This window comes from Medicago sativa, chromosome 2 (genome assembly GCF_051527215.1).
Source record: "Medicago sativa cultivar Bolivia chromosome 2, Bolivia_mono, whole genome shotgun sequence".
Classification (NCBI taxonomy): domain Eukaryota; kingdom Viridiplantae; phylum Streptophyta; class Magnoliopsida; order Fabales; family Fabaceae; genus Medicago; species Medicago sativa.
Window position 1 is genome coordinate 478,186 of NC_140750.1, and position 27,236 is coordinate 505,421.

The 27,236-nt window shown below is 34.1% G+C and overlaps 4 protein-coding genes across 5 annotated transcripts; 2 read left to right on the forward strand and 2 right to left on the reverse strand.

Annotated features, from left to right (window-relative positions):
• Positions 1-1,046: 1,046 nt before the first annotated feature.
• On the forward strand, positions 1,047-3,633 carry LOC146943344 (uncharacterized). Its single transcript, XM_085741630.1, has 3 exons — positions 1,047-1,257; positions 1,990-2,193; positions 2,357-3,633. Exons 1-3 carry the CDS (start codon positions 1,198-1,200, stop codon positions 3,374-3,376), a joined length of 1,284 nt encoding a protein of 427 aa, XP_085597756.1. The 5' UTR covers positions 1,047-1,197; the 3' UTR covers positions 3,377-3,633.
• A 1,726-nt stretch (positions 3,634-5,359) lies between these two features.
• LOC146943345 (uncharacterized) lies at positions 5,360-6,885 on the forward strand. Its single transcript, XM_085741631.1, has 3 exons — positions 5,360-5,509; positions 5,907-6,011; positions 6,593-6,885. The coding sequence occupies exons 1-3, from the start codon at positions 5,441-5,443 to the stop codon at positions 6,731-6,733; spliced, it is 315 nt and encodes a 104-aa protein (XP_085597757.1). The 5' UTR covers positions 5,360-5,440; the 3' UTR covers positions 6,734-6,885.
• A 3,160-nt stretch (positions 6,886-10,045) lies between these two features.
• LOC146943346 (Transducin/WD40 repeat-like superfamily protein) lies at positions 10,046-17,602 on the reverse strand. 2 transcript variants are annotated; one of them, XM_085747825.1, is made up of 18 exons: positions 17,382-17,602; positions 17,171-17,299; positions 16,494-16,580; positions 16,238-16,392; positions 14,595-14,712; positions 14,378-14,479; positions 14,087-14,243; positions 13,885-13,993; positions 13,707-13,809; positions 13,445-13,595; positions 13,230-13,362; positions 12,999-13,105; positions 12,755-12,825; positions 12,604-12,664; positions 11,916-12,143; positions 11,725-11,809; positions 10,686-10,864; positions 10,046-10,479 (listed from the first exon to the last, which is right to left on the reverse strand). In XM_085747825.1, exons 1-18 carry the CDS (start codon positions 17,526-17,528, stop codon positions 10,391-10,393), a joined length of 2,211 nt encoding a protein of 736 aa, XP_085603951.1. In that variant the 5' UTR covers positions 17,529-17,602; the 3' UTR covers positions 10,046-10,390. The 2 variants fall into 2 exon arrangements, with proteins under 2 accessions (XP_085603951.1, XP_085603950.1); XM_085747824.1 differs by having other exon boundaries at positions 13,885-14,243.
• Positions 17,603-18,509: 907 nt separating this feature from the next.
• Positions 18,510-23,218, reverse strand: LOC146943347 (ATP phosphoribosyltransferase 2, chloroplastic-like). Its single transcript, XM_085741632.1, has 10 exons — positions 22,870-23,218; positions 22,646-22,759; positions 21,507-21,572; positions 21,316-21,423; positions 21,127-21,210; positions 20,007-20,108; positions 19,764-19,877; positions 19,607-19,687; positions 19,303-19,422; positions 18,510-18,931 (listed from the first exon to the last, which is right to left on the reverse strand). The coding sequence occupies exons 1-10, from the start codon at positions 23,131-23,133 to the stop codon at positions 18,836-18,838; spliced, it is 1,149 nt and encodes a 382-aa protein (XP_085597758.1). The 5' UTR covers positions 23,134-23,218; the 3' UTR covers positions 18,510-18,835.
• Between the last annotated feature and the right edge of the window lie 4,018 nt (positions 23,219-27,236).

The window sequence follows — 27,236 nt, forward strand, 5'->3', positions numbered from 1 at the left end:
CAGAACTAAGTGAATGTTGGATAGTGTTCTTCAATAGAATGGTTTATTGTTAAGAATTAGGAGGTCCGTGCTCGTACTTAGAATGGTTTTCAAACCCTCTTCTTTGTTTAATTTCTTTGAAGTAGGGTTGTTGTTTCCTTATGGGGCGATTGTACTTTTCTCACTTTTCTAATAAATTTTGATGATCAAAAAAATTATTTGGGGGATTTAAAGAAATTTTTATTTTTATTTTTTTGCAAAATTGATTTTACTTTTTTATTCTTTGAAGGACAAATATATAAGTGAAAGAGATCAAATTTACATGGTTTGAAGAACAGCATAGGTGACCAAACACAACTCCACCAAATCAGCGCTACAACAAATCAAGAGAAATCTTCCAACCTCAAAGTCCAAAACCAAGAAGGAGGAAATAAAACTAAAAAGCACATGCAACACATCCGGTACAACTACAAAAAATTGACTTTACTTTAAACTAGCTAGAATTTATAGTTTTTGACTTCTACAAATAATTTTAGTCTTAAATATATTTATTGTTAAATCAACTTTTACATAAACACATCCAAACATAAATCATTTTGTATTCAACTAACTTTTATGAAAATCAATTCATTCAAGATAAATACATTTATTTATTTCACAGCAAAACCAAAACACACGCTGAGTAGTCCACTTATCAAAAAAGTGTGTTATTATCTTACCATTCTCAGCACCACATACTAGAAATTGAAAAAATAAAATAAAAAAATGAAAGATAAAGGTGTGGGGTGAATCTTCCAGTTTAGGGTATGTATGCAGCAGAATTAACATGTGCTACATTCCCTCCTTCTATACAAACACAATCTTTGCCTGCCTGCATTCAACGGTCTCCTCCCGGACACACATTGTACACTTGAACTTCTTCATGTTCATAGATAGTACTATTAAGACAGCTACACCCAACTCATTTGTCTCATTAATTCCCTCAACAACTACTTTTGTCCCAACATGCAAAACATGGTATTAGTTCAGTCTTAAACTAACTCACAAAATTTCACATTTCATTTCATTACTTTACTAGTATAAAATAAACATTGCAACGTGCCTTGAGAGTGAGACACACCAATACAACACAAACCTCTTTTCGTTGTTTCTCTCCACTCAACAATACACACATTCAAACCTCTCTTCAGTTACTCTCTACTCAACAAAACAAGCATTATGCCACCAAAAGTGGGAAGACCAAGGAATCAGAAAAGGAAGAACTTGGATGAAGAACATGTAAATATTTCATCCACTCATTTCTTGTTTCCAAATGCATACTTATACATGCATGTTAGTTTTTGCTTCTTACACTAGTATGCATGCATGATATGAATTATGAAATGAGAGTGTCCTTGCAGCATAGTATCATTTGTGTGATTATAATGATTTTAGAGTTTAATGGTTATACAGTTATACTCTAACAAGGTAAAATAATTTTACATTGTGGTCAAACCAGAAACCCCTAATCTGCTATGTCATGTAACTCATTTCAAAATATCTTTGTGATTTTGGATGTCTTACACTGTCGGTGCATCTTTTATTTTCTCTTGATTTTAAAGGAGACATATCTATTGGGAAAAAAACATGAACTTGATGAAATAACATGATTTTAAAGTTTATAAAAAAAATAACAACTTTTTTTGGTTAACCGGTTGAAAATTAGCATCTTTATGTGCAGGTAGAAAGTGTGAAACGAAATTTTCTTTAAAAATATCGTACAACATGAACAAACTATATGTTAACTTTCAATACAACACTTTTGTTTTGTTTATCTATCTCAAAGCAAAACATCTTCATCAATGTATATGCTTAGTACTCCAATATCCATTTCACTATTGCGAATGTCAATAGTATGTATACAAACAGGATATACAATGACATGTTTCTTAGTTTTCTCTCAAGAAAAATGTTAGCGTTGTTGTCGGTTTAATCCTAACTTTCAACTTGTTGCCTTGTGTATATATTCAGTCCACGTCTTGGAAGTGCCCTGTCTCTGTCAAAAGGGATTCAATTCTGAATTCCAAGATGATTATCGATCGCCGCCAGTCCTTGAGATCCTCCAAAAGGCTTAGTGAAACTGGAAAAACATCTCTGCCAATATCCTCAAGAGAACAGTCTTCTGCTTCTGATGGCAACCAACAACCTGATGATGGATCCAACACTATCAATTCTGTATGGAATAACATCCATTTTATCTTAGTTTTTTAGTGCAATGTTCTGCCAAAATTCATCAAAATCTATGAGTTCTAGTTTTATATCATTGTAGTGAGAGTAACTATATGCATATATGGAATTTTTAATTGTTAATTTCTATCTAATATGAGATTTGGTGCAGGCATATCAAGTACAGGGAGCAGGTTTTGATCAAGTACAATCCTGTTCAAGATACCTAGTAGCAGTTTCTCATCCTCTCACAGTGGAACCAGAGTTGAGACATGATGCTGAAAATGTGGAAAATTCAATGGTAGGTATACCAGTGAAGGTGGAGGAATTAGGTGAGGCTGAAATGTCATTGTCCAATGGTTCAAATCAAATGGCTGGACAAAATAATTTTGAAGTAGAAAGTGACCCTCTTGAGCAGGAGGCATTGGCAGGGGAAATTCAAGCCTCGAAAAAGTTTGATGAAATAAGTAATAAGAATACTAGGAAGTGTATTTCAAAGGCTGGATGTTCATCCCCGTCCTGTAGCCTCAAACTAACTGCAATGGCTGCAATTGCGGACGAGAAAGATGATGACGAGCTTGATTCCGAAACACAAAGCCGGCCTAAGGACAATATTAAAGAATATCAAATAAAGTCGGAACATATGCCGGTATTAAGAAAAATCATCGGCAAGCATGGAGATATTGTGAAGAACTGCACGACAAAGTTTGTGAAGTTCCGTTCATTGTTTTTGGAGGCAATCTGCGAAATCATAGCAGAGTTGGACAAAAAGAATGCTAGTATTGCTAACATCTCAAGCAAAAACCTGGAAAAGAAGATTGATGTCGTGAGTTATATAAAAAACCAGAACGTGGATGTTGAATGGCTTCACAGCAGGCTAACTGAGATACTTGAGGCAAGGCGAATTCTTAAGCAGACTTGCAAGCTGAAACAGGAAACAGACAGCGTTAGGATGGTGACTGAAGCTGCTGAAAGAGATTTGAACAAATGGGAAACAAGGAAGGAGGAACTGACAGAGAAGGTTAAAGAAATATTTCATGAATTGAAAGAAGTAACTGATAAGGAGGCTGATTGCAAAGAAAGATTGGCTAGAGCGCACGATGAGTCTACCAAAATATCTCAAATAGTCAAAGATGCCAAATCTAAAGTCAGACGATTTCTTGACTGCTCACTTATTGATGATTTGCTTTAGTATGTTGCAATTTCATCTCCTCTTCTTCTTTTTTCATACTACTGGTTTATGATTTCTCGGTGCATTTAGAACTTTTAAAACTATATTGTTTCCCGACTCATGCATGACTTGAACAATTACTTGTGGAATTTGGTTGTAAATGTGTAAGATTATAACAAAGTATTTATGCATGATGATTTGAATCTTCATATGAATGTGCCTTATACATTTGCTTAATTAAATGATGGCATGATTGATCATTAAAAATGTTTGCATGAGATGATTGGTATATTTATTTAAACAAATTAACCATCGTGTTATAGGAGTCCCACTCTTCCTCGAAGGTATGTAGGAAAATTAAATTTATGCAGAATAAAGTAAAAAAAAACAATCTAGTGAGCATTGAGGTTCTTGAGTAGTTGTTTTGTAAAGCTTTGTTGGGCTGATAAAGTCTAATCATCATCTGGTTTGAACATGTATCAGAACATGTAATGGAAATTGATTATTCTCTTGCAGCTAGAGAATAGATACTCAAAAAACTTGTGCTGTTTATTGAAAAGAACTTTGTTGCTTAATTCTGAATAAGATGTGGAAATAATCTTAACTTAGTTAGAGGGTGTCATCTATATCTTTTTGGTTCATAACCATAAGTAACCTTGTGAGAGAAGAGCATAATCTTGGATTACACATTTGCAATCCTCCGTTGATTGTGCTTTAGGAAATGTTTACAGGAAAAGTAACACACCTTTTATTGCATTGCATTTATGAATTTTCAATATATATGGTAGATGACAGAAACCCTTGAAGCAGAGTCACAGTCAAAGATAAAAATCAAATCACCTTATGTATGATGCTTATCCAATCCAAATGAAAGAAACCAAGTTAGGATATTTGATTCCTTTAGCAACACTCCTGCTTTACTCTACTTAACAAGTTCAAACCACAGCAAGCAGAACTAAACCATCCATAGAACCTTTCTTGATAAAAATAAAAGATTAAACTTTGAGAATGCACAGCTTCTTCCTTGTGGAATTTTTCAGCTGAATAAAGAGGAGTAACATCAGATATAATTTACTCTATGGATCTGTTGTTGTTAGTTATGTTGTTATTGTTTGCTTTCTATGGAATTTAACCAAAAGAAACATTGAATAATGCTGAATCATATACTATCGATGTTGTTAAAATAATAATGCCTCCAGAGTGGCTCTGCTTCATCATGCAAGATATCATTCTAGGCAGCTTATACTAAAACCAACTTCACTAACAAGCATATTTATTTAAACAGACAAAGAAACAACAACCAAGTAGATAACTAGCAAGCATAATAAGCTAAGCTAAAATGTCCAAAATATCTTTATTAGCATTACTTAACAAGTAGGTGCAAAATGAGAAGACCAAGATACCTACCTATCTGTTTAAGAAATTATAACAAAGCAAGCCATCAATAAAATAAAACCAACCAATTGTAGGAACCGAACGAACAGTAGATATAACTTCTCCAATGCCAATGTGGAGCTTGTACAATATAGTTCTTTTCTGGAAAAATCAAGACCAAGCATGACAATCAGCAGAACGATTTGATTGAAAATAAAACTATATTAACAATTTGGGATAGCAAGAATATCAAATAATCTGGTTACACCCAAATTATATTTCAAAATTAATCATAGTGCTGAATTTGTTCTTGATCATATAAATAAATAAATAAATAAATAAAATGGCCCACCAAAAACAAATAAATTATTTCCTTCAAAAAAAAAAACAAATAAATTATTTATAAATAAATAAATAAATAAAATGGCCCACCAAAAACAATTTCGGGACTAGGGTTTTCGATTTTCAATCATCTCTGCAGATCCTCGTCGCACGTTCGTTCTCTTCTCTTTCGTTTTTTTCCTTATTCCCTTCAGGTATCTCTCCCTCTTGGTTTTCCGAGTTTAAAATAACAATTTTGTTCTTTCATTCCCTTTCTCTTGGTTTTTTCGCGATCATTTCTCAGGTATTCTTTTAGGACATATGCAATGCCTTTTCTTTACCTTGCTGATTGTTGTTTAGTGACATATACGATGACTTCAGGTGAATGCTATGAAGCTAATAGGCGAAGACCCTTCTACCAGCAAGCCAAAAGTCCTTTTCAGTTTCCAACCATGCCGGGCAAGTTTTTCTTGAAATATCAACATAGTTTATGCAGCCTTTTTGCTTTTGATTCAAGTTTCACAATTTTAGTTTCTTTTTTTTACCATCCATTATTATGTTTCCACACATCAAACAATGTCCCATCAACAGGGATCCAAATTCCCCTCTGTTGTAATACAGCTTCTAAGAGCTCATGAGCTCTCTGATCATATTCTCTCCCTAATAGTCCTATTAGCACTTTTGCACCAATAGATAAAATGCATAAGTGGTATCCATAATGATGTGTATGAATGAGAGATGAGGATTTGTACTGTTCAATATAACTTTACTACCCGCTTTATTTCGTTGCTGATTGTTGTTTAGTTACACACACACACAATGCCTTCAGTCTCTGAACAAATTTTTAAACCAGCAGGTGAATGCTGTAAGGCCAATAGCTGCGGACGCCTCTTCCGAGACAATAGCTGAAGACCCTTCTACGAACAATTCAACTTTCCGTCTCCGTATCCCTCCACGACAGGCAAGTTTGTATAGAAATCCCAACATAGTTTATGCGCCCTTTTTGCTTCTGATTCAAGTTCCACAATTTCAGTTTCTTTCTACATATTGGAATTCTTAATTTTTATTTTTACCATCCATGACCATTATGGTTCCACTCATCTAACAATGTCCCATCATCAGGGATCCAAATGCCTCTTGCTAAAACAACTTTTATGAGCTCATAAGCTCTGATCATATTCTCTCCCAAATATTCCTAACAGTTGCACCAGTAGATAAGCCAAAATAATCCATGCATAACCCATTCCAGACAGCCCCCTAATAATGAGCAGTTTGTACTTGATTTTTTTTTTTGTGTGTGTGTGTGTGTGTGTGTGTGTGTTGACTAGCTGTAATCATTTAATTTTTCTAAAAAAATCTTCAGCTCAGTTGTTCACAACTTAGTTTGATAAAATGCTTAAGTTGTATCCATAATGATGTGTATGAATGAGAGATGAGGATTTGAACTGTTTGATGTCAAATTACCACCCTCTTGATTTCCTTGCCATTGTGAAGTGACATATATGCTGGCTTCAGTCTCTGAACAAATTTTTAAACCAGCAGGTGAATGCTGGAACTCGTTGGAATATTTATGGGGTGATTGAAATGCACAGGTTTGAATCTGAAAATCTACAATTGCATGTTGAGAAGTATGGCAGAGCAACCACCATCAGGCGTATCTTGAAGGTTAAAGATGTTGTATAAGTGTATCTTGATGGTTAAAAATGATACATATAGCTCTTGAACCATCATGCCTATGGATGCATAATATTGTACACCTTCTTGGATATGCGGATTAATCTTGTCATCAAAATAATATTTCCACTCTTTAAAGTAATTTATGTAACAATTTTGAAGTAGTGAGTAATTGAGTATGGCAAGTCAAGTAATATTTGTGTTCAAATTAATCAAATGCTGTTCAAATTAATCAAATGCTGCGATGACAGATTATTGAATTTGTAGGTGTATACAACTTAAATCCAATAAGAAAAAAAGGAATTTTGAAAATAAGTTCCATGAAATCATCTCTAAAAATCAATTTTTTTCCCTATATCTGGTCTGATTGTTTTGTTCACTTCATCTTTTGGGCCTTTTGTGGTCAAGTTACAAAAGCAAGGGGCTTTTAGGGTGAGGGATAATAATAGGAGTTTTACTTTTCCCACCCTATGCCTTTCCTTGCGCGCCCTATTTTTTTCCACTTTTACCTCTGGTCCGGATTTCGTTTTCCGAAATGCATTGTCAATGTTTTTCAGATTTGTTCGGATTTTAAAATCCGGAAAGACCATTTTCCAGAATTTTTTCATTTTAATCTTTCATTTTCCGTGATAATGTGCTATGTTTTAATTAATCACGTGTTTTATGTTGTTTTAACTGCGTGTTAGTTATTTGTTGTTGAATTAAGTTGTTGCATTATGTTTTGAATAATATATATTATTTAAACAAATAATATATATATTATTATTTAAACTTTCATTATGTTTTAATTTACGTCAAAGATGTTCATTTATTCGATAAAATAACCGAAAATATGCACTCCGGATTATGAAATCCGGATCCACATAGGGCGTAAGTGTATTCCGGATTACGAAATCCGGAATACTTCAGCATAGGATCATTTTGTATGGACCACATTGCACCAAGAGAATGTGGTCCACAACATCCAAGGACCTCTATAAATAAGTGCTCTCCAGTTTTCAGCTTCAATACCAGCAAAACACACAAGCACACCAAAGAAAATCATACAAATTTTTGTCATTAAGCTGAAGATCTTTCTCACGTTGTCGCAAATAGATAGCTCTCTATTTCACGGCATGATGAAGATCTTCAGCATGCTGTCAAAAATACAAACAAACACACCAAAGAGACCGTGCAAATTTTTATCATTGTGTTGAGGATCTTTGTCATGCTGCCGCAAAATAGATTGCTCTCTATGTGCCAGCATGGTGAAGATCCTCAACATGCTTTCAAAAATAGATACTCCTTGCAGCCTCCTTGATAGATAGATAACTCAAAAATATCAAAAGGTTGCTATGAGTTAGATCTTGCTGTCTGCCAAATGATTAAGTCATTTGGCAAGGCAGCAGGATCTAACTCAAAGAAATCCTCTTGAAACATCTTCCCAAAAGATTCATCATTTATGTTATTATCGTTTTTTTAACTGTTTATTTGTCTTATGTTGCTTATATTTATGTTATGTACCTTTGTTATATTTTTTCCAAACCATTCGCCACAGAAAAATAAAAGGCCTGATGCAGTTCAGATTTTACAATCTGGACCACCTTCATGCATTCCGGATTATAAAATCCGGAAACCCTCAGTAACATTTTGGCCGGTGACGTTTCACCAAAGGTTTGGCCGGTTAGTGGAGTTTGAATGCATTTTTTGACGGTTTTGAATGTGGAACACGTTTTATTTGACTGTAATTAAGACCTATGACTGATTTAAGGCTATAAAAAGGCTTGGATCTTCACCAATTTCTTTCATTCCTCTTCACCTCATTTCTTACATTTTCTTCAAAAAAAATTAGTTTTAGGTAGCTTTTAGGAGTGTTTGTGGTGTCATGATCATTGTTGACCGCTCATACGACCCTGCAATTGCATTGCAACTTATGCAGGGGTCGTATAACGGTCAGCAGAGACCCTTGACATCAAAGATGGACACAAAATTTCATATTGTATGTGTTCAGATTTTATTTTCCGGAAATACTAACAATCTTGTTCGGAAAACGAAATCCGGACCAGGGGTATTTTTGGAATTTTTGCAGAGCGTGCGAGAAGGCAGCAAGGTGGGAAAAGTAACACTCTAATAATAGAAGCTTTGTACAGCTCAAATTCATTACATATGTTCGTATTTCGTAAGGTTCTTGTTCTTCCTGCTTATGCATGTGGCTAATTTAACAATAACAGTGACCCCGAAACATTTACTACCATTGAATCCAGACAACCCTCCTCATAGCAAATGAATTGTCACAGATTCATACGCACATTAAAAATATTGTTTTCTGATTATTGTTTTTGTTGAACTGTCAGATACGTTATGTAGAAAAATAATCGGGTCAATACTGCCAAACAGAACTCTACATTTATCTAAAGTGTGTAGTGTACTTTCAAAAGAATGTACACAAAAATGGCACCATTCTAATTTCTACAGGTCTTTTGGATTTATTTATTTTTCATTGAAATCGTATTTTCATGCTACTTACTTTTTTTAAGCGTATAATAGTACTAAATACGAAGAGGTTTGATAACTGAACACAAAATTGTAAACACAATACAGACACCATGTATATTATACGTATTATTAGTTTTTTGTTTTTTGTTTTTTCCTCTTTCTCTCTCTTCTCTCCCTTTCTACAGAATCTTTATCCTTCATCTCCCACCCACACAACAACCAACCGCCGCTCTCTCACTCCCACCCTTCCAAGATCTCCGTTCACCACCTCCACCATCCCTCTCAGATTTGTGTTCACAACACTGTCACCACCACCATCAACCTTCTTCTCGGATTCATTTTTCACCCACCGCCGCCACTGTCATCACCACAACCGTCACCGCCGCTGAGTTGTCACCGGCAACCATTTCTTATTTCTCGGATCTTGCTTCTCGAATCCTTTCAGATCTGACCACGAGCTCCTTCAACACCGTCGCATCCTACATCGTCCTCCATCACCACCGCAATCATACATCTCATCTCCTCCGGCTTCACCGCATTAGATCGGAGAGAGGTCAGGGAAAAGTCAGAGAACAGAGAGAGGTAGTAGAACGAGGGAGAGAAGAGAAAAGAGTAAGACTGGAAAAATAGAGAGACAAAATTACGATCTTGTCCTTGTATTTTAATTAGAATTACGAAAATGCCACTGATGTCGTATTTGTGTCTGAATTTATGTGTTTGTTTATCATTTCTGAAATACGAAATACCAAAATCAGCAAAGCCAAATATTACAAAAAAATTGTACAATGGTGTTATGAAAGGAAACTGACCAATCATTATCAATTACCATACCAACTCCACGTCAAATTTCCCAGAAAGGAAACATCCATCGGATTTCTTAAAATTGATTTCTAATAGTTGTATATATGCTACATCTAAATTACAGTTCTATTTCAATAGTATGCAGATTTTTGCCGGGTACAACAAATTCCTGGTATTTCAACTTCAAAGAAATAAATGTGATGTTCAGAAAACAAACTCAAGCAATTTCCCATTAACAAAACTATAGGCAGAAACTCCCTCACCCCTAAATTTGGGATAACAGTGGCTTCAGCTTTCTGTTTAACAATTGGGGAACAAAATTGGGAATAGAGTTACAGGCTTCTTCTTAGATGTCATCAGAATATCATGCATGAATTTATCAAAATATTTTTAGTGGTGACAGTAAAGTTTAATCATCTTGTCAGCCCCAGCTGTAAATAACCAGGGTTGCCTGGGGTGAAACTTGCAGTCCAATATTCCTGCAATGCAAATAAACTTAAGAGGTAAGATAAAAATGTCTTATTCAATTGAACTAAATCTTGTACAAAAATGAATGTCAACTTTTGTCAACACTAATCCCCAAACCATGATATTGACTTCTAAAAGAGGCTCTTCTAGAAGAGCAAACACCAAATATCAGACAATATTTTAACCAAGTTAACAAAATCAAAAACAGAATTCTCACCTCTCCCATTTGAATTTGCATGGCCCCGTAGAATTTCCAAAGGAACAATAAGAGGATTTTTATTGAGATCAGAATAAACCATTCCGTGAAAAACATATGCAGTGCAGTCATCTGAGCACGAAGCAAACAAGGGATATGAACGATGAAAGACAACGTTGTTAATATCTTTTGGATGACACCTGCAATGACATCAACTTGTTATAAAAAATCTGTGGCATGACATCAAATGCAGACAGTGATGTTTCTTATCCAAATTGCTGCTAATCAAATAAACAACAGCTCATTATTTAGGTACTGGAGAAGTTCACCAAGATATAGGCAAAGCATGCTCACTTGGTTTGTTCTCACTCCTTTTTAGTAGTCTTTTTTCAAAGAATAGTGTTTCCCGGGACATGGGTACAGTCTAAATCCAAAATGAATCAATGATAGATAGACGTATTTAGAAGACAACACTAATCTCACCATAAACTAAAGGAAAAATAAATACAAAGTCAAACTTAAGGCTTGCTAGGTTTATGTTCTTATTTGTGTTTACTTCTAATTCTAATTACAAATATGTCGGCTTTTAATTTCATTTCTTTAATCTTGTCTCAACAGTTGAACTCGCAGTTGTGTGACCTTTCGCTGAAAGGTCACACGTTCCAAGTAGTATAATGACCTTTTTTATCATTCAAATAAAGGTAAAATACAATAGACAGAACCCTCCCCTAAACTCTGCAATGGCGATAACTAAACAGCAATCAGTTCCTCATTTTTCAAAGATTTGTACACAATAATTAAAACAATAAAAAACAAAGTCAAGGTTTCTTATACAGAACTTTGGAATTGGAAACAAAGAAAGTAAAAAAAAGGTGACAGTTGTGAAATTAAGGATTTAAATAATGAAAATAATAACCATGATGTAAGATCAACAGAAAAGTTAACATTCATTTGCATTGATAGCACATGGTGTATAATTTAATCTGCATAGGGCACTCTGGCAAAACAGAATGACATGAGTTTTAGAATTGCTTCCAATTAACTACAAGAAAATACTTACTTAAGAACTTTATATGGTTTAGACGAAAGGTCCATATCAAACCAACAAAGCTTTCCTTCTTTGCTCCCCACAATTAAATTATCACCTGCATGGAATGTGTGTATAGACACAGTTATTATGAATGATTTAGTGCATTTATGAATCGAAGAAAACTGATAACAATTTAATTTCATCGTAACTAATAACAATACCTCCAGGATGGACTGCAATTGACGAGGCTTCTTTGAGACCGGTATCAAGCTTTTTTATTTGTTTAGACTTCAATAAATCAAACACACGAACAGTCTTCTTTGTACAAATAAAGAAGATGGAACGAGATGGATGGAAGGTTGATCTAACAGCAAGTCCATGTAACTTGAAAGGAAGTTTTTGTGAGAGTTTCTTGGACAACTGGTGAATCAGAACTGATCTTGATTCACGTAAAGAATATGTTAAGGAAACATTAAATCTATCCCAAGTTTAAAATTGTATGCCTCATAAATTTTCCTTAAGATAAAAAATCAGCTAAAAGTTGCTAATCAAGAACCAGTTTAAAAAATTGTTTATATGAGGTCAATGACTAGACTATTCACACAGTAATTACAGACATCGATGAAGCAGATCTTACATGAAATGAGGGGGATCGCATGACGACTAACAGCTCACTAGATAAATGGTCATTAAATGTGTCAAAAGTCAGTGATGACTCGTGCCATGTTGAAAGACATAAAGACTACTACTGAGGTATGATGCAGTAACACACATGTGCAATGATAAGTATGTGAGCCTTTAAGTGCATTATTGTTATTTCAACGGAAAAAATGATATGTATGAACATGTATCATCGCATTCAGATATGTAACTACCATTATTAGCTAATAAATCAACAATAAAGGATATCCGCTGGCATCACTGTTGAAAAGTAGTCACCTTTCCGGTGCCATTCCACAGAAGTAACATTCTGCATGAATACATCCACTAAGGTTCAATATAAATACTTAAAATTTCAATCAATGAGAAAACCTAACTAGAAATGGAGACAAGTAAATACCTTTAAATGCCTTAACCTTATACCATCGTGTTTATCATCTTTAAGCCAGCGTACACTAGGTGCTTTCTTGCCTGCAAACACAAGCGTGGTTAGGAAATAACAGAACAAACTAGCTGGCCTGCTTTTCTATAATTAAAATTTTAGTTGGGGTTATATGTTAACATGGGAGTTGGGACCTCTTAGAGCCTTCTTCTGGATCGATGTTTATATTAAAACGAAAGAAAGAAGTAAGAACAAAACTGACCAGTCTCATCTGATGCTTCTGGTGAGTCAATCAAGAGAAGCTCCTTAATCCTTTGGTGTTCTTCTTCATCACCCAAGCCAGTGTTTAACAGAAGTACATCTTGTCCCCTAAATGGAAGATTCAACATCGATTTATGGTCAAAATCAAGTCACGTGTATATCAAAAAGGAAAACTTCAAGATTATATATACAATAAAATATATATGTTTATAATCAAGGAAACCAGACTTACGCAGAGACGGCCACAATATGAATATCAGACAGAGGATTCCAAGTAACACAGTTCACAGCTTCACCAATCTCCCACTGTCTCAGACATCTGCCAGTTTCAACCTCCCAGACACGGACAGTTCCATCACTTGAACCTTCACAAAATCCAATTAAGTGAGGATACCAACCTCCACTGTTTAATCGAAACCAAAATATTCACTATTAACATCAATATACCTGAAGCCATCCACTGCCCTGAAGCTTCAATAGAAATTGATGTAACTGCACCTTTGTGGCCTTTATATTCGACATAGCATGTTATGGGGTAAGGTTTAAGCTCCTTTTTATTTGGAAGCTTTGGCTTTAAAGATTCAGGATCAATATTAAGCTGGACATAGGAGAAAAACAAGATGTAAGTAAAAAGTAGCAACAAATAAGAACATTTGACATGCAGAGAAAAAATCAGTAAATCAGTTCTTTAATACGGATATTCACTCACACGTTTTCTTCGAACTCGAGGGCACAAGTACAAATCCAAACAGCGTTCAAAACTTTCCTTCATAGCATTGTCATACGCAGGGATGCTTCTCATAGATGTAAACCTGGCAATTGAAATGTATTATTTCAATTGCATAAGAGAGACAGAGGCAAAAATATTTACCATGAAAGCACAGTACCTTTGTGGGATAAATTTAGGGCGGTCTTCTTCATACATCAATTGATATGAATTAATCTCTTCTTGGGTTGGAATATACTCTAAAGGAGGATTATATGACTCATCATGGCCTGAGAAGCAAAAGGAAATTATTAACATCAAAGGTACCGAAAAAGAAAAGGTAATATTATACTGAACTAAAAAATTCAAGTCACGTGTAATACCAGGAAGTTTCTGCTTTGGTGCAGGAATGTAAGCCAAATGATTTGCTTTTTCTGTCAAACCAAAATCATCTTCCCACAAGAGATAAGAATCATCCTCCTTCTTTGGCTTGTCAAAAGTTATTGTTCCATTGCGAATTCCTCTAACATACTGCACAACCTGTAGAAAGTAGAAACATACAAGTAGATGATTGATAAGAGAAATCAATTTGCTTTATTTGTCTAACCTGGATAATCTGTACCTAATCGACTTATTTCAAATTATGTGCAAAATGTGAATGAAGAAATAGTAACCTTTTTAGCTTCCCACTTTGAAGGAATGAACCTTCGTTTGGGTTCAGGTGCGTTAGACAATGGATGCTTGGCATCATCCCATTTGAACCACTCAACATAATCCTGCACATTACAAAACAGATATGCATTTAAGGATTTACACATGTTAATTGAGTTTCAAAACTTATATTATTACTCAAAGAAAGAAAGAAAGAAATGAAAGAAAGTAAATACAGACCGGATGTGGATCAAAGTCAGAATGTGGTGCCTTATTCTGCATTAGTTTGCGCACCATTTTGATTTCATCTTTTGTCAACACCACTTCCTCATCATTGTACTCATCAAAGACCTTCCGCCTAAATGATCAAGAATAAAAGCACATCAATGATGTTTTCTAGAAAGAAAAGTCAACCATTGTGAAATAATATCACAATAGGGGTCATGCGAAAACAAACCAAACTATAACATTGAAACCGACTGAAAAATTTAAAATACTGAAATCATGACTATTTTGGAGATCAGGAATCTATGGTTGATGGTGAAAATAAAATATGACATTTACTCTGAAAGAAATACGAAAAAAAAGTAAACACAAATTGGTCTCGGTTTTTAAACTTCACATCCTGAAATTTCTAAAAATATTGTTGGTACATTGGACTCTATACAATAACAACAACAACAACAACAACAACAACAATGTCAACTGGATGATCCAATTATGTTCCTAAGACAAATTATTCAATGATGCTATCGATTTTTAGATTCTTTATAATAGCCTAACATGGGTTTTCTTTCTTGGTCTACCTCTATCTGCAATTATCAGACTATTCTGTATGTAATCAACTCTTTAACTGGAGCCTATATTGAACCTCCTCTCATGTGTTCGAGCTATTTTACATGGGTCTTTCTTGGTCTACTTCTATCTGCAATTATCAGACTATCCTGTATGTAATCAACTCTTTAACTGGAGCCTATATTGATCCTCCTCTCATGTGTTTGAGCTATTTTAGGTGTAGCTCCGCAACTTTTCATCCATCATTGTTTTTTTGGTAAATATTTATTGTATTGAAAATGATTCTCTACAAATTGTTTATATATCTCACTCACCGACATATATAGGTTAGGTGCATACAATTGTGTAACTGTTTATATATCTCACTCACTGACATATATAGGCTAGGTACATACAATTGTGTTTTTCACTATTGTCTATTTGACTTTCCTAACTGACCTACAAGTACTGCTTCCTTTTATATATGATTAGAAGTTTCTTTTAGTCTTAAGTCTTCATTTTTAAGAGAAAAGGACACTGGTAATTTAGAGTTCAATAGAGATAAGTGTAAATGAAAGTATCGAGAATTAGTGAGATATATGAGGCCAGATTTCTACATCATCATTCAGTTTAAAACTGCACATCCATGTTAATATGTGGGGACTGGGGACAGAGTTCAAAATCATTATCATCAAATGATGTAAACGGGCAGAACAAAGCACAGGACTTAACTCTAAATGTGGTACGTACTATAAGTAAAACAATTAAAAAAAATCCCAAGTACAAGAAACACAGATACAGTATCATCCATCAAAGGTTGTAAGTAAATCCTCTTAGCGACCAAAAAAAAACTTGACACCAACAAATGCTCTCAAAACCTATATACAGTCTAAAAAGACCAATGTATTACAGATATATGCATCCTATTAACAAGCTACGCACTTAGAGAGAAAGAGATACAAAGCATTCTTAATCAAACTTTAGACTTCAAAAGTTATAGAAGACACATTTGTATGTACCTAGCCTATATGTGTCAGTGAGTACAAAAAGAATGCAATAATGAAAATGGAAATAGAGACAACAAGTTGATATAGATATATGACACTAACCAATTCTTAGAATCATCAACATTTGCAAGAAAGGAACCCAATTTGTCTTCCCTTTCTTTCTTCTTTATCTTTTTCCCCTTGATGTCATATCCAATATGGGGTTCATCCTCATACCACTTCAAAGGGACCTCTCCAATGGTATTTCGAGGAGCCACCTATGGAAAAAGGAGAGCCAGAGTAATCAAATTCAGGTCCATAGTAATATAAATGGGAATTGATTACAACAAATAATTATAATGATGACGAAGAGGAATACCTCATCCTCAGATGAATCACTCTCAGCACCTCCTCCTTCCTGATGAAGATCGGAGCTTTCACTTCCACCTTCCGAGTCAACAACGTCCTACAATAATTGATTTTGAACACATTAATTAATAGAAAAAGAACAACAACACGGTCCTCCTAGTTATAGATATCATAATAGCAGAGGACTGTTTGGATAAACAACTTAATTTCAACTTAAACACAAGCACTTATGAGCATTTATGTATAAGTTGTTTTGATAGCAAAATATTAAACAAAGTTAAATAGTTTGGGTATAAGCTATAAGCTGTTTTCATAAGCTATCTTATAAAACTTAACTACTTATGGGCCTGTTTAAATTGGCTTATCCACTGACATAAGTTTTGTGAGACGGCTTGGAAGAGCTTATGAAAACAGTTGATGACAATTATCACAAGCATTATTTGACTTAGTTTGATAAGTTCTCCAATATAGCTCATAAAAACAGCTTTTAGCATACATAAAAACAATATAACTTAAATTTATCTTTTTCTATAAAAATAACATATGTAAGCTTATGCATAAGCGAGCTTGAGCTATAAGCTGCAAATAAGGTGTTTGTCCAAACAGGCCGTAAATAGGGTGAAAAGAGCTTATAAACATGTCGAAGTTGTTGAATCGAAATTGGGAAAAGAAAGTAATGAAGCTGACCTCCTCGTCTTGGGAGTCAGAATTGTCGTCGGAGCCATGATGATGAGTAGTAGTAGTAGTAGGTGAAGCGCCTTCTTCATGTTCTAATTCAGAGTCAGAATCAGATGAAGAGTCGTCTGCAGAAGAGTCCTGCAACAAACAGAACAGAAGAATGAATTAAGCATGAGTAAAGAAGAATGAATGAAGAAAGTGAGTGAAGAAGGGATGATACCTCTTCATCTTCGGAAATGGAATCGTAGTCGGAAACTTCAACACTGTCATCGGAGTCGTCGTCATCGGAATCATCATGATCAGATGGAGGCGGCGGTGCTTCCTCTTTCTTCTTCATCTCGGCTTCAACAACCGTCTTTTTCTTCATCGTTACAGAGAAGAAGAAGAAGAAGAAGAAGAAGAGGAAGAAGGTGAGAGAGGGTTTAAGACGCAGGTTTGGTTGGTTTGTGAAACTAGCTAAGCTAGGGTTTTAAGAGTACCCGCACCCACCCTTACCCTCATTCATTCATTCATTCATTCATTGGGCTCGTCTCGCTTATCAGGCCCACCTATCCACCCCTGCTTCTCAAAAATTATTTATTTTTGTTGACCAACAAAAAATGTTATTATAAAATCATTTCATAACTCATGTAATTAACATAACAAAAATGTTATTAAAATAAAAAAAAAACATAAAAAATGCAGTACTCCCTCCGGTCTCATATATAAAAAAAATATTATTACTGTGTATTCGGTACAGTAATAATTATTCAAAGGACTGCGAAATTTAATTTTTTGATAGATGATGCTAACAAACTTATTTTGTGTGCGACACAAAACGGGTAAGCCTTTTGGTTCTTCTATGTGCTCTCAAACCAGCGAGAAACACTCATCAACAAGTTATCATTGTACTCGTCCATACCATTATACCAAGATTAGATAGTGGTAGTAGCAGATCACATCCAACATCTATCCGCAAACATTACTCATTTTATTGATTCTTGCATTGCAATGTTGTCAATTTTTTACCAACTTTACTGTTGATAGTGGTGTCATCCTTCATGGCTATCCCCTGTAATAATTTTTATAGTATTCCACGATCTATTATTCCACCTATAAATGAAATGCATCGAGCCTCTTTATTAAAAAATAATGACATTTAAAATTAGTCCTTATTTTACTTTTTTGAGAGAAACTTGGGATTAAAATATGTTATTTTTCATAAAATACAAAGACTAAAAAATTAATGAGAGAAGGAAATGTAAAACAAAACTTCCCTTCACTTGTTTGATTAACTAATGCTGGGCCATCCCGCAAATTTCTAATTTCACATGCATCAAACTTCTTTTCAAATAAGATGACCAGCTCATTGAGGTAGGTGGAAATAGCAAATAAAATCAACTAAAAAGTTAAAAATTACAACACCATAGTATAACTCCAACAACAATGTTGAAGTTAAAACTTCAACCTCCCACCCCCTACTTATCTAACCAAGTATTATGGACAGAATTAATTCAAGAAACTACAAGCTTGCTACAAAATTCTCAACCTACAAGCCGATGCAGAAGTGGGAATATCTTTGTTATCCAGCAAGAAATGCAATTTCGTTTCAGTTTGCTACAGTACTTCTGCATTGATAGTATCTTTGGGGGTGGGGAAACAACAAACTACTCCATAAATGGAACACATATATAACTATAGTCCAAGTTTAGAAAGGAGCTGGCGCCATCTGGGAGTTTCCTCATCAAAAATATAGGTCAAGGGTGATATGAGAACTCCGCTGCCTCCAATCTGCATCATATGAACGTAGTCAACAGGAAACTGGTATGAGAATCATGATAAATAAGAAAGAAATATAGTTTTTTAATATGCAGTTCAAATAGCAGTCATGATATATTTAGCAAAATGTAATGCCACGAAAGATAAGCAGAAGTTTTGAGGAGTCTAATAGCTTGAGTCATGCTTGTCGCACACCAAGGACAACAGGAATCACACGGACTAAATATCCACAATCAATAGAACTGGTTTCTCTGTGTTCTTCCCATTCAACCTTACTTTTCTATTTTTCTTGTTCTTAAGTTGGCCCCACAAACTCCCAACAATATTCCCCTTTTGATAGAAAACTCAAACTCAACTGCTTTGACATAAATTCAAAAACTCACCGCTCTCAATTGCTGTATAGACTTGTACAATGCCTTCTTTGGCACACATATGACTATGGCATAGTAGTCTGCTGATACCTTTCCATCACGCTTGCAGAAAACGGGACTTACAGTGGGTCCCTGCAGATAGACAACCGAGGATGACACTTAAAATTAGGAGTGTTAAAAGAAAGATTGTACTACTCACTACTATAATGCATAGTATAGACCATATTTCACTAGTGCAAAAAGAAAATACAGAAAAGGAGAAGATCCTCCCCTAAAATGAATAGGGTTGGGGAAAGAGTTTCATCACACATCACACCTGCAACCCAGCCAATGATGGTTGGCTCAGTACTCTCTCAGCCACTTCCTCTGCACTGCTTCCTCTCATATTCGCAGTGACCTGCCGAATCTACAATTAGAAAACGGAACAAAAAGAAACTGGAGTTTGGGAGGGGTTATAAATTCTAAATATGCACCGTGAACTGCCCCATCGCCCTCAGATGTGCCTCCAATCTTTCAAGCATCTCATGAGTTGTTTCAAGTACTCCTTTTCGTCCAATCATCGATTTCCTGCTCGCAACAAGAGCAGCCTGAAAAGTGTTCAATTGTCAGAGTGAAACCAGATACAACAAGCCATAAGAAGCAGCAGTTTCGTAGTAAAATTAAATAACAACAATAGATCGCAATAGTTAAGGTCGGAAATTTTCACGATTTGTAACCTGGCTTTCCAAAACAGTTCCACCTTCAATTTCCTTCAAGTTATTTTCTTTCAATGTAGTTCCACTACTTACAAGGTCCAAGATAGCATCAGCAATTCCCATCTAATTAGAGCAAAGACAAACAATTATCAAAATGAATCAAAAAAGATCAGGTCAAGTATATGGCAGCAGCATCAACTAGATGGAGATGGTCATGATTCATGAAATAATTAATTACTTCTTTTCATGTACAAAGACCAAAAAACGGAGAAAACGATAACAGGGAAATATTTTATATGGAAAGAGGATATAATTTCTGCAAAAAAAAGTTTCATTATTTGCATCATGAAATCGACTAAAATCAGAACTGAAATTCACACTACATAGATGTTGCCAGTTATCACGAAGCAGAGTTCAATGGCAATAGGCCTCGAGACCTGGGCTCGATAGTCTAACAAAGACTCAGTCTCACATCATCCTCCTCCTTTCAAATGAACCAGAAATTTATAATTAGATCAAACTTCCAAATCAATGGGGTCCTAATTGTTTTACTTAAACAATGCTACAAAAATCATGAACTTTAATAAATGCTGCTGGTCAACATGGCACATATCCCTTTCAAATAAGAAAGTATAGATTGGAAACTACTAAACGCGTAAAGCTTATAATCTCTGGCAGAATAAAAAAACTACATATTTAAGAAACATTCAAGAATCCTATACTTTATAATTTATAATTCTTGACAGTTGACATCATATTTGTCATCCTTGAATACAGAATATTGACTACTCTGTGTATATCTAGCCACAAATTAATCAACCAGATAGAATTCATCTTCCGTTTTACAGTTTTTCATCCTATGAAATGTGAAAATAATCTGTTTCAGCCACTAAACATTAACAGAATGGTTATCCTTGATTTTTGGGATCACATGAAATATTCAACCATGATTAGTGTATTAAGCTATACAACAAAGACAAAATTTATCAAAAACTATAGGAGTCAAACTCCTTCCAAACCCCAATAGCTATCATTTGATTCAAGTCATAACGCATAACAAAACACAGAACAATCAAATATATGCTTTAAAATCTGAAAACATAAAGGATTAACTTCTAATAAAACAAAGACTATCTCTCACCGCAGGAGCTGCCTCCAGTGCTCCATCAGCAGTCGAAAATGCCACATGCTTAATGCCATTATCTTTCATAAATTTAGGACCCAGCTGAACAGTAAGAAGGAAATTCAGATCAGACCTTCTCATTTAAAAGGTAAACAGCAGAAGCGATGCAACAGATAGAACTTAGAAACATTAGTTGAATGTGAATACATAGGTGAATCCAGTTGCAACTCTCAGAGGCTTTTCTTTTGTCCATTGAGGCATTTTTGCAAGCTCCTCTAGTGAATTTACATTTTCAAATATTCCATACTGAGGAATCTGAAACAAATGAGGTTGCTTAAGAGTTAATTGCAAAAAACAATGATACTGATAGGAGTCAAAAGAATGTAATTTTAACTCACCGCAATGGATAAACGACAATCACCATACTCCAAAGCCTCGTGCACAATGATAAGATCGTCATTGCCCTGACAAAGAATGATAAACATAAAAAAAGTTAAGCTTACGGGAAAAGTAAGGTTCCAAGCAGGAAAATTGTGGATATAATGGATAGACAACGTATAAAAAAAACACACACACACACACACAAAAGTAGATATGTCGATCAGGGCTAGAGCGCACAAAGTCCTGTTAAATTTTAACACATGCAGAGATATTTTACATGAAGCCCGGGTATGGGTGCTTCAAAGAAGAAGCAAGTTGATCTTGAAGCATTTCTAATTAGGTATAAGACTAGCATTCTCACTCTTTAACTCGTCAGAACTGTGGAAAAATAACTTTTTGCACTTAATATGAATAGTCAACACTTATCAGCCTCGGCAGGAGTTGTCAGTGAAGTCCAATTCATGTTAATTATACTAAATATAGGATAAGAATGTTTAACTTTTAAATTTTGTTGGAATGTCTAATGTCGCTTCACTTGCCAAGTTGGTATAACGTTTAATAGGCTAAAATATAGATTTGCAGTTAGTTTTATTCCTTAGGTGCAGATCTAGAATATACTATTCCTACTTCCTACAGAAAAAGAAGAAAAAGAAAAAAAATCATCTGTTATCATCAATCTAGGGGTCTGCCAATTTAGAGGTGGTTTCTAGCTAAGATAGTGATGCGCATTTCTTTCAAATAAATGTTGGAGGTGGTTAAATTCCAAAACCAAAAGATGTGGATGTTGAAAAGTGCTTCACCTGTAATTTGTCACTAAGATAGGGGGGGTATAGTGTCTGAGATGTTGGGTGTGCCAAGTGAGAATTCCCAAACAATGAAGGGCTATTACACTTGTGTTCAGAATGAGGGAATGGGCGCTATGTCTAATAGGAAGCACAGCCAACAGTAATTTTGTATGATTTACCACATGTAGTAAGTACGTAACGGAGAAAACAGTCAGTCACATTAATTGAGAAGGGTAGTTGGTGTAAAACATAATGTAAATTGCTGGAAGGTGAAATAACAGTGTCCTTAAAATAATTACATTACATTACATACATAAGTAAAAGGAATAAATTCTTAGAAAATGATAAACAATTTTTGCAGACACGCTGACCTGGCCAAATTCAGTGAGTATATCAAGTCCTACGATACCAAGGTCAAGATCTCCGGATAACAATTTTCTTACAATGTCTTTGGGCCTCTGAAACCATACTTCCAAGTTGGAAAGCTGGAGTGTAAAAATAAATTAATAATATAATTGACGATGATTTAGAAGAGAAGCAGTAGGACATGTATGTAATTGCATTGCATCTGAAATGATTACGTTACGTTACCAACCTGAGGAATTTGAGCAACATACTGTCTGGGATTGACTTGCTTGACAGACAATTGACAGTCCTTGAGAAGGTCGAGTGTGTCAGAAGACATCCGACCTTTGCTTGGCAAACCAAGACGGATCTCTTTCCTGGCGGAGACTGGGTTTCCATTAAGGAGTACTTGAGTTTCATAAATTGAAGAGGAGGAGGAGGAGGAGGCGTAACAGCAATTTACTGCTTGCAGAACAGGAGTGAAACCAATTTGGCTCATCATCATCGTCATCATGGTCGCACTCACCACACCACTTTTTGTGGAAATAACTGCTCACTCTTCAAATAGAGACTATACTATCTGAATGAATCTAAAGCACGAGTGCATTGAGTAAAATGACATGTGATAAAATGGGACATTATTTCCAACAAAAAGCATATTCCCTCTTTCTGTTTCTTTCTTCTGTGTATAACGCTCACGAGACACCCTATTAGTCTCTCATTTTATCTTACTTGTATTTGGTTTTAACAACTCATTTCAATTCTTCACAATTTGTGCAAGTCAATTTAGTTCCTAATCATAAAATCATTTTAAATCTAAAATCATTTTTGATATTTTTACATCGGGCTTAAATTAATCTTTGATTTAGTACAAAAATAATAATAATAACAATTTGTCTTCGACAATGTCAATGACTATTTTGAATTTTATTTTTGTACTTGGAAAAATTATAAAAAATCAAATTTTCATTCTAAAGTTCTTTTAAAGATAAAATGAAAAATAATTTTAAAGTAAAGTTAAAGATGTAACCAAGAAAAAAAATAAAGTTAAAGTTGTGTGATAATTATAACTTTTCTAAAATTTAAAATTCACTTTAAAGTTAAAAATTGTTTGGTAAGAAAATTAATAAAAACTCCAACTTTCTTACTTGATGGCAATATACCATGAAAATTGTTGTTGACACGTATGATAGGGCTGAAAAACACATGTAAAAGACGAAAATATTCATGCGGCAGTTAACTACCGAAGTTTAGAACCGGCTGCAGTTAACTGCAGACGAAAAAAGGGAAGAAGAAAAAGAAAAAAAAAAAAGAACCCTCGGCATTAAGTGCCGAAGAACTCATCAATTTTTTGGGGAGGCCCTGTTTATGGTGTATTTAGCTGGGATAACAAGCTTGTTGGTGCTCAGGTAATTTTGTAGAGATTCTTTGTTATGACATGCTCATGTTTTTCTCGTTTCATTGTTTGTAAATTAGATTCACATGTCTCAATTGATATGATATGATGAATTTCTGTGGTTTTTCTAACGCTTTTTCATTTTACAAATTACAAGAATTATATTTGAATGATAGTTGTGGTGTTTTTGGTTGTTTCTGTGTGAATAATTGATCAAACCTGAATCAGGATCATCTGTTAACTGCTCCTTGAATTTTTTTAACAAGTTGTTTGGTTCATTCTTAATTTGAAAATATTTTTTTGCCAAAAAACATTTCAATTTAAATTCTTTGAAGTTTCATTTATTCATATTCTGGTATTATTGCACCCGGTTCTTGGATAGTATTTGCACTATATGTGTCATAACTTAAGTTCTGCGCCTTTCATGGCTTTGAACAATTCTCTTTTTTCCAATTCACACACTATCTCATTTCATTTATTCACCTTCAGTGTTCCATCTCCTGTATATTCCCTTGATGAGTTCTTCGGCACTTGAGTGCCGAGGGTTTTTTTTTTTTTTCCTTTTTTCGTCGGCAGTTAACTGCCGAAGGAACTTCGGTAGTTAATTGCAGCCGGTTCTAAACTTCGGTAGTTAACTGCCACAGGGGCATTTTCGTCTTTTACATGTGTTTTTCAGCCCTATCATATGTGTCAACAGCAATTTTCATATACCATGAATTAAAACAATATTTAAAAATAAAAGTTTATTAATAATTACATAATAAAAGTTTATTAATAATTACATTGAAGAGTTCAAAATTATGTTTTACAAAAGATAAATAATTTAAAGAGAGTATAAATTATATTGGAAAAGTTTAAGGGAAATGTTGAAACGTACGAACGAAACATTATATAAATAGTAGTATATGGTTAAATATGTTTTTGGTAACTTTTGTTTTAGTCTCTCATATGTATGATTCATATTTTTAAATAAAATTTTGCATAAAAGTTTATAATATTATAAGAATCTTTAAAAAAAAATTAGGATTTTTTTATAAAACATTAATTAAATATGAATTTTTGATTATTTTTCGGGTGAAAACTCATACTTAATTTATGTTTTGTTAAAAAAAATTAATTTTAGAACTTTTGCGGTTGATATCATAAAGGTGCTCACAACGGTGAAGTAGAACTTGGAGGCACTTACATTAATGTTGTTATATTTAAGTTGATATATTTTAACGGTGTTTTCCGTGAGTTCAACTTAATTAGTAGAGACATTGTATAATTTGTACGGGGGCGGGGCTCGAATCTTAGACACCCTACTTCTCCACGTTTAATTGTGTGAGCTTCACCCACCATGCTATTAAACAATATATACACACACATATATAATAAAATGTTATTTATTGTAAACGCTTATTGTAATGTTTATATTTTTAAAATGATCACGAGTTTCTAAAATTATATTATATCAACTTTCTCATATATATGAATAAAAATATGTTTATGTAGATACAAGTATATAAAATCTGCAACGGATGCAGTCCAAATATTAAACAGTATTCTGCATGTAAAATAAATGCTAAAATATTTGAATGGTATCTTCAAATATAGTGAGTTGACTTTTCGTCCCTGTAAAAAAATTGAAATCTCTCCTTGCAAAAAAAATTTGTTTTTTATAAATGGTCTCTTGGCCCCATTTAAGTTGCAAGGTGGCACACTGATGCATATGTGGCACACGCTGACTGTGTATAAGTGACCATGTGGCATTTGAGGTGGCAATTAAAAACTTTTAAAATTAAAAAACATATTTTTTAATTTCAAAAATGATTTTTCAATATTTAAAATAAAAAAACTTTAATTTAATTGAACTTAGAATACATAAAAATAAAAAAGAGGGAAATTGAAAGTTCATATCTAATCTATGTGAATAAAAAACCTTTGTTTAGAAAGTAAATGGATAGAAAATTATGCAAATGAGTGTTTTCATGTTAGAAAACAATGGATGAAGAAAAAGAAGAGATGTCAGAGAGAAGATGAAGCTTCCCTCACTAAAAACCAGGGTTGGCTCTAAGATTGATAACAAAAAATGTTAAATTAAAAAATATTTTTCAACTAGACTTTAACCCGTGTGATGCACAAGTTTTTTAGAGATTTAATGAATTTTGGGTTTTTTGTTTGGAGATTTTGTTATTTTTTGTTGGTTTATACTTATCTAATCTTGGTTGTAGATTTATCTCTATTCTTAACTGACTCCTCTTTGTTGTTGATATCTAAGCTCTAAGTTGATATCTAGGTAACCAATGATGGTTTGATTTAATCATATGTTTTTTATTCTTTGCTTTCCTTCACATTTTATGAGTCTTACTAACCTAATTTGATTACCCTTCAACAAAATTTGGACTTTGCAACTTCATGCACACCTTTTTTTCTTTTTTATGTTTACAAAACTCAATTTCCTCGGTTGTGTAACGATTAAGGTATATGTACTATGAAGGGCATTGTTAGTATGCAAGAGTCATGTCAATTAATTCATTTCAAGTTATGGATTGTTTTCCTTGATTTTTTTTTTCAAACATCCAATGTGTAGTTCAATGGATTATATGTAAATGTGTAACCAAAAAAAAAAAGATTATATGTAAATGTCATCTTTCGTCTGTGTATGCTATTGTTAAGCTACTTATTCTAGGTGTTCTGCCATATCACTGTGAAGCTACTTCTTATATGTTTGAGTCATTCTTCTCACCACATCGGTGTTCTGCCATTTTCTTACATGATTTAGGTTATTTCTGCTTTTGGTTGTTTTTTCTTTAGATCACTTCATATATTCTTCTTTTATCTTTAATTTTGCTTTTGGTTGTTGTGCTCGATATACTTTTTCAAATGTGGCTGCTAAAGTGATTCTTGAAACTTGAAAACAATGTTATGTAAATTTGTTTAACTCTATGTGATTTAAATCTTATATTTGAAGCAAGAATGTCAAATAGCTATTGGTGATCAATGATATTAAATCATTTTATCTTATTGTAATGGTTGAATAACTGCTGAGAATGTAACAGTTTTGTTCAATGAATTGTTTACTAAGCTGAGATTATTGATCACAATATACGTTTGTTTATTCATACTCTGTTAAAAATGAGTTCTTTTTTGAATTCTTAGGTAGCTCTCTCTGTTGAGTTCCAACTCCTCCACTTATATAAACTTAAAAAAGTGCTAACAAGTTCATATAAGTAGAGGAG

Excerpts from the sequence above, each read along its gene's own strand:
- LOC146943346 (XM_085747824.1), bottom strand. The coding sequence starts at position 17,528 with ATGAAGAAAAAGACGGTTGTTGAAGCCGAGATGAAGAAGAAAGAGGAA. Across the intron at positions 14,713-16,237 it reads GTTGATGATTCTAAGAATTG|GCGGAAGGTCTTTGATGAGT; the intron begins GTTAGTGTCATA and ends TTGATCATTTAG. Across the intron at positions 13,810-13,884 it reads CCTAAATTTATCCCACAAAG|GTTTACATCTATGAGAAGCA; the intron begins GTACTGTGCTTT and ends TTCAATTGCCAG.
- LOC146943344 (XM_085741630.1), top strand. The coding sequence starts at position 1,198 with ATGCCACCAAAAGTGGGAAGACCAAGGAATCAGAAAAGGAAGAACTTG. Across the intron at positions 1,258-1,989 it reads AGAACTTGGATGAAGAACAT|TCCACGTCTTGGAAGTGCCC; the intron begins GTAAATATTTCA and ends GTATATATTCAG. Across the intron at positions 2,194-2,356 it reads GATCCAACACTATCAATTCT|GCATATCAAGTACAGGGAGC; the intron begins GTATGGAATAAC and ends GATTTGGTGCAG.
- LOC146943345 (XM_085741631.1), top strand. The coding sequence starts at position 5,441 with ATGAAGCTAATAGGCGAAGACCCTTCTACCAGCAAGCCAAAAGTCCTT. Across the intron at positions 5,510-5,906 it reads TCAGTTTCCAACCATGCCGG|GTGAATGCTGTAAGGCCAAT; the intron begins GCAAGTTTTTCT and ends TTAAACCAGCAG. Across the intron at positions 6,012-6,592 it reads TCCGTATCCCTCCACGACAG|GTGAATGCTGGAACTCGTTG; the intron begins GCAAGTTTGTAT and ends TTAAACCAGCAG.
- LOC146943347 (XM_085741632.1), bottom strand. The coding sequence starts at position 23,133 with ATGATGACGATGATGATGAGCCAAATTGGTTTCACTCCTGTTCTGCAA. Across the intron at positions 21,424-21,506 it reads ATTGTCGTTTATCCATTGCG|ATTCCTCAGTATGGAATATT; the intron begins GTGAGTTAAAAT and ends CATTTGTTTCAG. Across the intron at positions 19,423-19,606 it reads CATCATTGGCTGGGTTGCAG|GGACCCACTGTAAGTCCCGT; the intron begins GTGTGATGTGTG and ends GTCTATCTGCAG.